Source organism: Anarhichas minor, unplaced genomic scaffold, assembly GCF_050575085.1.
Source record: "Anarhichas minor isolate MPS153535 unplaced genomic scaffold, ASM5057508v1 ptg000006l, whole genome shotgun sequence".
Classification (NCBI taxonomy): Eukaryota; Metazoa; Chordata; class Actinopteri; order Perciformes; family Anarhichadidae; genus Anarhichas; species Anarhichas minor.
In genome coordinates, this window is record NW_027466452.1 from 2,004,706 (window position 1) to 2,017,683 (window position 12,978).

Genomic DNA, 12,978 nt, shown 5'->3' on the forward strand with positions numbered 1-12,978 from the left:
ATTACATGTTATCACGTAATTATTGCCTTGTAGCAAATGGGTTACTTTGAATAGTATGGACGTACAGTGAAAACAAACTAAAATGTGCTTTGATGGCAATCTTCGGGCCCCCGTAATGGCCCCCACATTTAACCACATGCCATAGAGGTCCAATTATCACGTGACACAGACACTACGGTTGTCACGGAAACGAGCCCCTCATCAAACAGCGTCCAGGCTGGCAACTGCAAGCGGCACCGTCAAAGAAATCGAGGACAAATTTACCGATATTTCATCTGTGGTGAGTACAAGCCATTCCCAGTCTTCGTAGTTTGAACCCCGGTGTGACATAGTGCCATCTAGAGAAGAAAAAAGACGACGCTTGTGAAATAATAGGTACCGTTTTTTTAGAGTTGGTTGTGGGATCTGCCTGTCGTCACAGTGAGCCTAAACGAAATGTGACTTCCGTTCAGGACATTCACACTAAAACCGTTAGCAGTTTTGGAGGCAGGAGGAGGAAATATAAAACACAGAAAATCAATACAAAGCAAAACATAATTGGTAATAAAGAATGCACTTATAGGGTGAGTAAATATTTACGAAATAATAATGCGAATTTTGTCAGTGGGCTTTTATTTTAAAGGCAAAGTCACCTTACTTCCGGCCTTATAGTGGATCATTTCACGATGCAGCAGCAGCACTAGCATCTTTGTTAAACAGCCTGAATAGTAGTGCGTTTAACGTCCCGGTCTGTAACACACACAGTGAAAGGTTTAATATGGATGTAGTCACTAATGAACACCTTTGTTGTTCTGCTGCCGCACACATTGTACATGCAGTATGTAGATGTTATGTAATGCAATGAAGCTAAATAAGAATCACAATTTGGGACCTGATGCTTTAATCTGGTTCAGAGAACATTTGACCCTTAGTAAAAATTCACACACACATTGACGGAGTGCTCGGTATTAGAGTTAATTACATAAGGCTAACTTCTGTTCCACATTCCCTCACAGGTTGTCATGCAGGGTAACAGGAATGGGATGATTCCCTTCCCACCACCCATCAACAGAGACAGGGTCATCTGGGAATTCCCAAAGGTATGTCCTGTTTTTATTTCCAATAATGTCTGCTCCAGTTTAATCCAGTTCCAAGAAAACGCCTGTCTTTTACTGTGGGATCACTGTGGTTAAAACGGTAAAAGCGGCAGTCTAGGAGATGTTCATTTGATTGGAAACGTGTGACTTTTTACTTTCTCTGAGAGCGAAGTTAGTGTCAGATTACAGCACTCAGAAAGTACAGGCTGTTGCAGTCAGCTACCCAATCACAGACTCAGTCAGCACATCATTCTGCCCTGTAAATCTTCTCAAAATAAGACATTAGGAATGTTCAATAATGTCTTCTAATGGGGTCAGTTCACAGGTTCTCTCTGCAAATGTCAATCCGTGTTTGCCTGAGAAACCCTGCTAGTGGTTCTATCCAATATTTTCGATTATAGATTATAGAATTAACATTCAGGTCTATTCCTGAATGTCTTCAATTGTGTTGTTAAGATTCATGTCTCGAATGGTTTTGAACAAGTTTAATATAGTATATCATAGACTCTGTTTTAGAAGTCCTTAAAAATGTCATGGCTACTTGTTTTTGCAGTTCTTTTGCCTATACTCATGTTCTAATAGGTAAGAATTGCTGTCTTTTGGATTTTGTAATGATGAACATGATCTTATCTTCATCCATGGCATTAAAAAGGTCATGAAGTCTAAAATCAAAGATACTGAATCTTGAAACATAAGGTATTACTGTAATAGGATATATAAATGCTTGCCCCTATTTTTGCAGAAGTTAGTTTGCAGACATAGAACAAAGTTCCATTCAGAGCTTAGCACTGTCAAGAAGATTGTATTTTTCTTCCTTTGGTGCGGAATTATGAAAGATTCAGCAAGACCTTTGAAGGAAGGGTTTTCCAAGGGTTCCTTGTAAGAAGAGTTCCATTAAGAACCTTTTTCATCCAAAGAACCTTTTCAAAAGAGAGGGTTCCTCAATTATTGTTGAAAGCATGGGTGTTGAAAGGGAACGCCCACAAACCAGCCCACACACCCTCATGAGGAGCCTTACAATGCCCAATGCTGCTGGACGTGGTTCCCATTGATCCAGGCTAACCCGTTAAAGTAAAACCATGCAGGGACCGACTCGTGGGTTCTTGTTTGCACCCTCAAAGGGTGGAAAGTTTCTGGATAAAACCTCCAGAGAGGGTTCTGGGTGGAACCATTGCACCAAAGATGGGTTTTCTGTGGAACCTCCCATAGGGGGTTCTGGGTGTAACCTTTCACTGATGGTTCTATGTATAACCCTTTAAGTACGGTTCAAGGTAGAATCCTCTGAAAGGGTTCCATGTGGAACCTTTATAAAAGGTTTTACCATGAACTAATAAGGGTTCTTCTATGAGGACAAGCTGAAGAACTTTATATGTGACTTAATCTTGTTTTAACATGTATTAAGTGGCTTTTTGCAGAATAAATGTTACTGATATATGGTCCTGTTCTATTCAGTGCTACACGCCCAATGCCTCTCTGCAGCTGAAGAAAGATTGGGACATTCAGGCTAAAGCGGCCTGTAAAGACAGAGCCGCTAGGCATCAGCCGTGAGTCTCCAGCTTTGAGTCGTCATTCTTAGCTTGAACATCACAGAAAAACCAATTACATCTTACTCGTGTTAAAAATCTGTTGTCTTCTTCAAAGGTGGGACCGGCAGAGAATGTCAAAAGTGGTGGTTGTTGGAGACCTTAATGTGGGGAAGACCTGCCTCATTAACAGGTACTTTATCAACAATTAGCCGATCAAGACAAAACATGCATACCTGAGACTATGATGTCAAAATCAGATCTGTTACGCTGTCTGCATATAGTTGTACAAAGCAGACGAGTTCTTCAGGTGAGGGGTTCCCAAGTGACCCCTTAACTGAAGCAACTTGTTAAATGATGCCCAGCCCTATCACACTTCTTTCTTGGAACTGACTGGTTGCATGAATAAGACACTAAGGTATTAAGAAGAAAAAGGAACCAATTATAGACAGATCTGTATGAGTGTCTGAGTTCTGAAAACCATGAACAAAAGGAAGAAATAAAAACTTGCTTTGTTTATGCTGTTTTCAGGTTTTGTAAAGATGTATTTGAAAGAGACTACAAGGCCACCATAGGCGTAGACTTTGAAATTGAGAGGTTTGAGGTATCTGGAGTACCTTTCTCCCTTCAGATGTAAGTAAGATTTTAAATAAGATTTGTTTTTCCCTAAACATGTATTTCTAGAGTACTGCCATTCATTTGGACTTTTCTTAATAGCTGGGATACTGCTGGGCAAGAAAAATTCAAGTGCATCGCTTCTGCATATTACAGAGGTGCTCAGGGTAAGAAGTTTCTGTAATAACTGAAGTAAAAAAAAATGGTTGTGGGTCTGATGCTAGGTGAGACAAGCTGACATTTTAACTGGTGTAAACTAATAATGCTGAAACTTCCTGTTTCTTTTCCAGTCATTATCACAGTCTTTGACATGGCAGACATTAAGTCCCTGGATCATACACGGTACGTCTATATATATTCATTGGGCTTATTCTACAGTTGTAAAAACATGAATGCCCTGTGTTTGGGAATGAAATATCTTATTTATGTGGGATCACCCTGTTTAGTCCAATACTTTCTTACCAGACTACAGACTGCAACATCACATGTACAGTTTGTGATCACTCTTATTTATTACCCACATCTGAGCTGTGACGTCACAACTTTTTTCAGATCGGATGTGGAGCATTTTTGCTGGACAACAGCCTAATGTAACTGTACCGTAACACTCAACAGGACGAGTCAGGAAAAGACAGCAGATGGATGGATAGAATAAGTGTCTTGCGAATTTTACAGCGGCTATAAAATATATTTTTATATTAACAATTGGACAGGGTTCTCACGCCTCCTGGAAAACCTGGAAAACAGTTGGCCAATTTTTCATTCATGGAAAATACATGGAAAAGAAGAGTCAAATATCCTGGAAAACCATGTCTTTTCCCGGACACCATAATTATTCAGTGCTATAAGCAGACTATAACACATTATACGTGTGTTTAGAATGCATTATAGACATGGCCATCATAGAACGTGTTACCCAACCTTGTTTTGTTTTCATAGCCAATGGTTGGAGGAGGCCATGAGAGAAAATGAGCCTGACTCCTGTTTCATCTTCTTGGTTGGAACTAAGAATGACCTGCTGGTAAATACATTTTATATTATATGTATATTTTGTAGATTTTAACAAACACAATTTTCTTCTAGTACCCAATTATCTTGTTCTTAAGCCTTTAGATGAAAGACAGAGGACAGAAAAGGATGCCATCAGGATAGCAACAGAAATGCATGCAGAGTTTTGGGCTGTTTCGGCTAAAACGGGTACGAAACCCAAGAGCTCAGACTTGTCAGTGCTGTGTGGTAGATAAAGACAACATGAATACAATGAGAAACTGTTAATTGTTCTTATTTCCAGGGGAGAATGTGCAGGGGTTTTTCTTCAGGGTGGCAGCTTTGGCCTTTGAGAAGTGTGTACTGAAGGCCATGGAGAATAGGCTTCCTGCTAGCATCGGACATGGAGGTAGTATCAGTAAGTAATGACTTGACTCCCAACAAGCAGATATGTTAATAATGAAAGCCTCGAGGCGAGGGCATATAAATCTACCGTCGATCTTTGTCTCAACAGGATCAGATTGTGCAAACCTAGAGAAGGCCTCGCCCCAAGATATGAAGAGAGGCTGCTGCTGATGAAAAGAGGAACTCTCAAAGTTAAGGAGAGCGGAACCAGACAGAGGCTCTGTTTGAGCTTCAGCTGCAGAAATGAAAGTGACTGATCGTGTTCCAATGTGCCTTAGGACATGTTTCACTAGATTTCTCACCGTCAAAGTCATCAAAACTGCCATGCATTCTATTGCAAAGGGTTCAAGCAGTATACGCTCCTGAAAGCCAGCTGTTTTACGATTGAAGCTGACAAAAATGAGCTCTTTTTGCTGATACAAAATATTATGAATTTGACCATTTTCATGGAATAGCTGTCAATATTTAATACAGAATTTAGACCATGGGAAACCCAAGATCAAATACTTTACCATGCCAATAACAAATCAGACAAATCAGTGTGTCTCATTAAAATCGATTCAGTTTACTGTCTTCTCATGTATTATTGGTCACTTCTGCAATATCTGTGAAGTATACGCCGCTATGTCCATCATTTCAGCGGTGGACAGTAGTGCCTGGACCAGACTCATTTGGGACAGGCCAATATGGACCCTGGTGAAACCCTTGTGGATGCTTTTGATTCTTTTTTGTTGTTGTTTGTTTTTTTAAATACAGTATTGTTGTGGAATATGTCTCATATATGAATATGTTTATGGACTGGACTCTGTGACCAAGGAAACCAAATCTTAATGTTTACTTTCAAGTAATAATAGAGTAAATGACTCTACTCTTAACTCTACATATATAATGGTCACGACATTATAATGTAATTTCTTAAAGTAATAGCAGCTGTGCTTTTATGGAACCAGTATTGCTGTCAAAGCCCAATAAAGTGGTTTATCAGCTGTCTGAACTGTTCTTCTTCTCATGATAAAATTCGAGATAACTAATGGTTATGCAAGATTTACAAGCAAAATACCTAATGTATCCTTAATGATTAGGACTTTCTTATCTACTGAAAAACACTGAATGTGTACAAAGGCTTGAATGAAATATTTGCATCACATTGTAGTGGTTTATGCTTGATCTCAACTGAAGGTATGACCAGGAATTCAAGTACATATATACAATTTAAATAAATTGTGTGGAATTTGGGGGAATTCGTAGGTATTCTGGATAAAACAGAAATAAAACATGCTTTCAAAATAAGTGAAGATAGAAATAAGAGGAGTGAAGCCTCTTACTTCGCAAATACTCTCTGACCTGCCTCCAACCAATCACATCACACATGCCCATGTTTTGGCGGAAGTACGGGGCCAGTGTGAGCTAGGTTAGTTAACGCTGGCTAGCAAACCGCTTTCTATTTCCTCCTCAAAACGGTGGCTCGAGCTTATTTCAACAATATGGATGTATTTTCATTGCAATTAGGTATTGAACCGTTGGGTCTGGTGTTAGTTCATTTATTCCAGTAGCTGTAAATTGTCCCCAAATTCGACACATGCGAGGCTAGCATTATGTCAACATCCCATGACAGTGAGAGCTGCTAGGAGTTTGAGTTGTTGAGGACAGACTGATAAGGTACTGCTGTATTTATTCTGTGTGTTCACCTGTTCCTACCCATCTATTATTTAGTATTACGTTTGTAATAAGTAAAGCGTTATGCCTCTTGAATGTATTGTAGGTCTGTGTGATAGAGAGAACGTTCATTATTAGTCTGGCTCAACAGGAAGCTTAAGGAACGTTACTTCAGTTTCACAACTTACTTTCAGTCAAAATATAACTTTCAGATTAGTTAGCCTAGCTCACTACTTTCTACTTAAACATCCAAAGTTACCTACACCGCTGTGTAGAAGACTAGTGTATTAAATGAATCACGTGGAGTATATCGCAGCCTGGAGTGTAGGAATGGCACGACGATAATAGAGAACAAATATGTACCAAAGCTTACGTGCAAGTTTGCCACTTTGAGAAGTCCCACATTAACTACCGATGTGAATCCGCAGCTGGTTCACGATGAAGACCAATAAGTCATACAAGCTCGTGCTGCACAAGAAAGGTTTTGGTGGAAGTGGTAAGCAATATCTTGGAATTCATGCACATTATTGTTTCTCTTATGAAAGCGTTCATTTCAATGAGATTGTCTTACAAATTCACTTGTCCTTGGAGCAGATGATGAGTTGGTTGTCAACCCAAAAGTTTTCCCTCAAGTCAGTCTGAGGGATATAATCGAGATCGCACACCCCACCGATGAATACAGGTGAGCTTCGGAGCTTTCTGTCCATCACATACTGTTACCTGCTGAGCCTATAATCTGCTATTGTCTCTGTGGAAATCCCCAGTCCTCTCCTGCTGCAGGTGAAGAGCCTGAAAGAGGACCTTCAGAAAGGTAAATTCATTATGTTAGCTATATTCCAAGAATTAAATTAGGCTAGTTATAATTAATCTAATAATAATGAATTCATTCAAACATTAAGAATTAATATAACAACAATAGAGTATAGAGCTGAAACAATAAACATAGTACAGAAAATGTTATCTCTACAAACAGGCAATGGGACACGATTTAGGTATCAGAAGCATCTGGTTTACATTTTTAGTCAAAGTTGTATTGACCAATCACGTTCGAGCAGGCTTTAGTTAAATACAGGCAAACAGCCTGTGTGGAGAGCAAAAGAGGAAGAAAGCATTGGCCCAAAATGTAAACTCTGAACCCACCGGCTATCGTCTGATGACGATTCAGGTTTTTATTTGCTTGTACACTGGCTACTTGTGAAACAATCCGGCCGTACACATCATGCCCCAACTTCATCTCCAGTTGCTAATCCAACTGTAAACAACGAGCAGCACATGGAAAAGGAAGTCTTGGCCTGGATATGCGCTGGCTACACTGGAAGCCCTGAAATAGACTATAGTCCCCAGAAGCTTCCCTGTTGACAGACCGTGAGCCCATGGGTTCTGAGATTGCAGAGAATGAAGCGACTTTTGATTGGCGATTAAAGGAGATATATGTATGTATGTGTGTGTGTGTCTATATATGTATATATGTATATGTATATATATGTATATGTATATGTATATATATGTATATGTATATGTATGTATGTGTATATATATGTATATGTATATATATATGTATGTATATGTATATATATATATGTATATGTATATATATATATATGTATATGTATATATATATACATGTATATGTATATATATATACATGTATATGTATATATATATACATGTATATGTATATATATATACATGTATATGTATATATATATACATGTATATGTATATATATATACATGTATATGTATATATATATACATGTATATGTATATATATATACATGTATATGTATATATATATACATGTATATGTATATATATATACATGTATATGTATATGTATATATATATACATGTATATGTATATATATATACATGTATATGTATATATATATACATGTATATGTATATATATATACATGTATATGTATATATATATACATGTATATGTATATATATACATGTATATGTATATATATATACATGTATATGTATATATATATATACATGTATATGTATATATATATATACATGTATATGTATATATATATATACATGTATATGTATATATATGTATATGTATATGTATATATATGTATATGTATATGTATATATACATGTATATGTATATGTATATATACATGTATATGTATATATATATATACATGTATATGTATATATATATATATACATGTATATGTATATATATATATACATGTATATGTATATATATATATACATGTATATGTATATATATATATACATGTATATGTATATATATATATACATGTATATGTATATATATATATACATGTATATGTATATATATATACACGTATATATATATATCCACAGGGGGTGGTACAAACAAAAACAAGCAATCTGAAGACCTCACTTTGGGCTTAAGGAAACCGTAATGGGCATTTTTCATTCTCTTCTCTGATTTTATTGACCAAAACTTAATTGATGAATTGAGAATATAATTAGCAGATTGGTCAATAATGATCATTGGTCCTCTTATAATATACAGCTTAATCGACAAATATCCATTGATTGCAAATGTTCTGTTACTATATGAAGTCCTTTCACTACTTAATGCAAAGGTTTGTGATGGTTGCCTTGCCTGTTCACTACTCATTATGGATATTTTGTTCTTATCTAGAGACAATCAGTGTGGACCAGACTGTAGCACAAGCCTTCAAGCTGCGTGCCTACCAGGATGTCATTGTTACCATTGTCGACCCAAAGGTATGTTCGCTATGACCCTTTTGCATCTTCACCATTTGCCAGTTGAACAGAATCTCTCATAGCTTCATTTTTCCTTGCAGGATGTAACTCTGGACCTGGTGGAGCTGACGTTCAAGGACCAGTACATCGGCAGAGGAGACATGTGGAGACTAAAGAAGAGTCTGGTAGGATATGTGGAGGTTTAAGTGTCTGCGTATAATGTGTAACAATACAGTTGTTGAGGATTCAACTGTTACAATCTTTATTCCAGGTGAGCACATGTGCTTATGTGACGCAGAAAGTGGAGTTTGCAGGAATCAGGTACTAAGCATACATTCTATTCTCTACACTCCATTTGCAGAAATGCATTTAGAATGACTTGAATGTGAAATAAATCAACACGTACGCACCTTTTTCTATGACTGCGCAGCAACATACATTATGTGGAAAGGTTAAAAAAGCACACAAAGAGCCCAGTTATGCTGCTGGAACTTAGAAAAGAAAGTGTACATTTCCATAGATGAGGACGTTGTTTAAATGTCAGCTGTCCTTTGCTTTTTGCATACTCATAATGTTATTTTTTCATTCTCCAGAGCCCAGGCCAGTGAACTCTGGGTGAAGGGAGAGAAAGTGACCTGTGGGTACATCAGTGAAGAAACTAGGGTAAGAGCAGTGTTGGAAGCAGATGCTGAAATGAACCGACAGTGCAGCAACACATGTAATTGAAGTTTTCATGCAACAATGCTATTGGACCTTAGTGTTAGTTAAAAGTTTACCACAGAATTGTATTGTTACTAGGCTACATTCAGACTGAAGGCCTGAATCAGATTTGTTTTTGTGCATGTCACATGGAATCTGATCTATTCACCTCTGATATGGGCCACTTCTATATGTGGTCCTAAATCAGATACAGGTCTGATTCTATGCAACGAGAAGTCTGAACCGTGCGACCTTTCCATCACTCTAGATCAGAATTCACTCTGTCAATACAAACATGGACACGATCCCACCACTTCTGGCTTCACATCCACTCACAAGAGTAGCAGCTGTTGATCCAAGTCTTTGTTGTTGTTCTTTTGTGCACGCGGGTCAGTTCAGGAATCTGATATTGGCCACATTTTAAAAAAATAATGTGAACAGCCAAGGAAAAAAATTGGATCTGAACAAAAAATCTGAATTGAGCACTAAGGCTCTGCTACGCTCACACTGTAGTGTGAGCGTAGCAGGGACTTTAAACTTTCAAATGAACAGGAATTCAAGTGTAAACGTTTCAATGCAGCAACAAATGAAGCAAAACTTGAACCAGAATTGACAGTCCACTTATGAATATATATAGTATATATAGTATAGTATATAGTTCAACCCCACTTTCAGAGTCAGTATTGCCCTGATATCAGTATCGCTGCATCCCTAATTATAACCACAACTTGAAATACAATGATGCATAATAATCCGGACAAGCAGTATTTCTCTTTTTTGTCCATATAGTGTAGTGCAGCACAACTTCTGCTGCATTCATCACATCATGTATGTTTGAACTGCATACCTCCTTTTTACCACAAGTACATATATTACCGATATTCAAGGATCATATGTGAACTTTTCCCATGAGCATGTGGACCTGACTCCCTTTGGCTTTTAAAGGTTGCTATCAAATGGTCACTCTAGTATTTATTCATGTTATTCATCATTCATTTCTTGTGACACAGGTGGTGTTCAGATCCACATCTGCAATGGTGTACATCTTTATCCAGATGAGCTGTGAGATGTGGGACTTTGACATCTATGGTGAGTTGGCCCGCTCTGATTTGTTCCTCCCACTTTGTGAGCATGGTTGTGTTTGCTCTCTTGAGAATGTCTTATGTGAATGTTTTGCTCTCAGGTGATCTCTACTTTGAGAAGGCTGTAAATTGTTTCCTGTCTGACCTTTTCACCAAGTGGAAGGTTTGTGATTTTGTTTTTTGGGGGGGGTGGCTTTTGTTGTAAAAGATATAAAACCAAAACAGTGTTTTTAATGTTAAAACAGGAGAAGAACTGCAGTCATGAGGTGACAGTTGTACTTTTCTCCCGTACATTCTACAATGCCAAAACTATTGGTGAGTCTGTTTCCTATGTTTTCACAGTGAGTTGTGATGCAAATTAATACATTTATCATTAATACAAAAATCATTTTCCTCAGATGAATTTCCTGAGATTCTGAGAGGGTCCATCAGACAGGATCATGAGGGACGTTTTTATGAAGACTTTTACAGGTAACTATAGTTGCTGTTCATAGCTTTTAATTTGATATCTAACCGTAGGTTAATCTGAATTACTGTCTGAAGGACAGAGGTCTTTTTTGACGGTAATTACCGACAGTAGATGGCGGTCGGCTCGCCCTCAGTTTATAGAAACAGACAGGAGTACCAGCACGGAGGCAAAGTAATATACTGCTGTGGATGTTTTTTAGACGCCGAGAAAATATCTATATCCGTGTACGCTAAATGAAAATATTTTCACCACTTTTCCTTGCCCTCCAGCCCTTTCTGACGGGGAACAGAAGCTGTTATATGCACCTATGCTTTCTTCAAAGCCACTGGACTCCTTTGACAAAAACAGTCATTTTATGTCACAGAACATGGGAGTTGCTGGTATTCCTCTGCCTCTATTAGTTTGTTTTTGTCATTGCGTGACTTTGGGGAATCCAAACTAGCCCTTTAAAACTGTGCCACCCGCCATCTACTGTAGGTACAACACTACCTCATAGAACCCTGCCTCTGAATATCCAAACTATCCCTTTAACTGTTTTGTGATCAGGGTTGTGGCTCAGAATGAGAGACGGGATGAGTGGACATCATTACTGGTCACTATCAAGAAGCTCTTCATTCAGTATCCTGTCCTGGTGCGGCTGAAAGAAGCAGGTAGTGAAGGAGTCGAGTGTTTGGCTGATGAATAGATCTCTTGGTCAGGTGTGTTTTGTAAATTCAAATCTTGCCTGTTGTGTCTGGTGTTTATTTATGCCAGATGGTTTTCCTATTGGTTACAACTCAACTGCTGCTCAAGGAAACTACCTGGAGGCCATTAACCTTTCCTTCAATGGTAAGTAGACTAATACCGGAATAGAACTGCTCTCAGAAAGAAAAAAAATGATTTGAATTATAGCAGGTTTATTTAGGTACCCAAAGTTAAATAAATGTCGAATTTGTTGTCATTGAAAACACATGGAAAATTAGAGAAAAGTAGAATGACCTGGAAAATCTTTTTATGTCCTGATGAATTATTTCAACATTCTCCTATTTTGCTTGCTATCAGAGCTCCCCAAAACGGATAACATTACCATCTGAAAGGGTTAAGTTATGTTTAAGATCATATTAACGTTCAAATGGTAGTTTATGGACCACAGTGTTTAGGTTATGTTGTGGAGTTGGATGATGATGAATGGGAAGCCGTGATCCAAACAACAGCCTGAAACAGACATTAAATACTGGCTAACGGTACTTTTTACCTTGCTAGCATTGTGCTAGAGACTGCACTTCTTTTAAATCAGGCTTCCATTGCAAGGAACACATTAGTGTTAGTATTAGTAGATTGTCACTGAAAATGTCCTGTAAAAGTCCTTGAGAAAAAAGTTGGAACCCTGAATATTCCACCTTGTTATTTGCCCAGTCAGTGCTTCCTTGTTGATCTGCAGTGGATGGTTAGTCTCAGATAGAGGGGATTATGCAATGAAAACACTTTGGAACATATTGGCTTGTGAAATTGTCAACCTGTCCTTTCATATCAAAAGTTAGTCTTTCGCAGGTCACGCACTAAAAAACACAAGAAGAGAAGCTGTCAATCATTTTGTCTCCCACAGTGTTTGACAAGCACTACATCAACCGTAACTTTGACCGGACCGGCCAGATGTCAGTGGTCATCACACCCGGGGTGGGAGTGTTTGAAGTCGACCGTCTGCTTATGATTCTCACCAAACAGCGTATGATTGACAACGGTCAGTGTGAAAATGGAACTTCA

General features: G+C 38.0%; 2 protein-coding genes across 29 annotated transcripts in view; both read left to right on the top strand.

The window, feature by feature from the left end:
• Positions 1 to 218: 218 nt before the first annotated feature.
• Positions 219 to 5,547, top strand: rab36 (RAB36, member RAS oncogene family). The gene is made up of 11 exons (XM_076078146.1): positions 219 to 280; positions 996 to 1,079; positions 2,529 to 2,620; positions 2,718 to 2,792; positions 3,131 to 3,232; positions 3,317 to 3,381; positions 3,505 to 3,556; positions 4,154 to 4,235; positions 4,321 to 4,411; positions 4,506 to 4,619; positions 4,716 to 5,547. The coding sequence occupies exons 2-11, from the start codon at positions 1,002 to 1,004 to the stop codon at positions 4,775 to 4,777; spliced, it is 813 nt and encodes a 270-aa protein (XP_075934261.1). The 5' UTR covers positions 219 to 280; positions 996 to 1,001; the 3' UTR covers positions 4,778 to 5,547.
• Positions 5,548 to 5,962: 415 nt separating this feature from the next.
• depdc5 (DEP domain containing 5, GATOR1 subcomplex subunit) overlaps positions 5,963 to 12,978 on the top strand; it is a 44,140-nt gene continuing 37,124 nt past the window's right edge. For 12 of the 28 annotated variants that reach the window (XM_076079013.1, XM_076079018.1, XM_076079017.1 and 9 more), the window contains exons 1-15: positions 5,985 to 6,265; positions 6,691 to 6,758; positions 6,857 to 6,944; positions 7,027 to 7,073; positions 8,921 to 9,006; positions 9,087 to 9,170; positions 9,257 to 9,306; positions 9,579 to 9,648; positions 10,695 to 10,773; positions 10,868 to 10,929; positions 11,012 to 11,081; positions 11,165 to 11,237; positions 11,782 to 11,885; positions 11,989 to 12,063; positions 12,821 to 12,955. In XM_076079013.1, the coding sequence (XP_075935128.1) occupies positions 6,701 to 6,758; positions 6,857 to 6,944; positions 7,027 to 7,073; positions 8,921 to 9,006; positions 9,087 to 9,170; positions 9,257 to 9,306; positions 9,579 to 9,648; positions 10,695 to 10,773; positions 10,868 to 10,929; positions 11,012 to 11,081; positions 11,165 to 11,237; positions 11,782 to 11,885; positions 11,989 to 12,063; positions 12,821 to 12,955 (1,081 nt within the window). In that variant the 5' untranslated portion in view covers positions 5,985 to 6,265; positions 6,691 to 6,700. Of the gene's footprint in view, positions 6,266 to 6,690; positions 6,759 to 6,856; positions 6,945 to 7,026; positions 7,074 to 8,920; positions 9,007 to 9,086; positions 9,171 to 9,256; positions 9,307 to 9,578; positions 9,649 to 10,694; positions 10,774 to 10,867; positions 10,930 to 11,011; positions 11,082 to 11,164; positions 11,238 to 11,781; positions 11,886 to 11,988; positions 12,064 to 12,820; positions 12,956 to 12,978 lie in introns of all 28 variants that reach the window. The other 16 variants (XR_012947737.1, XR_012947739.1, XR_012947738.1 and 13 more) reach the window with 4 other exon arrangements.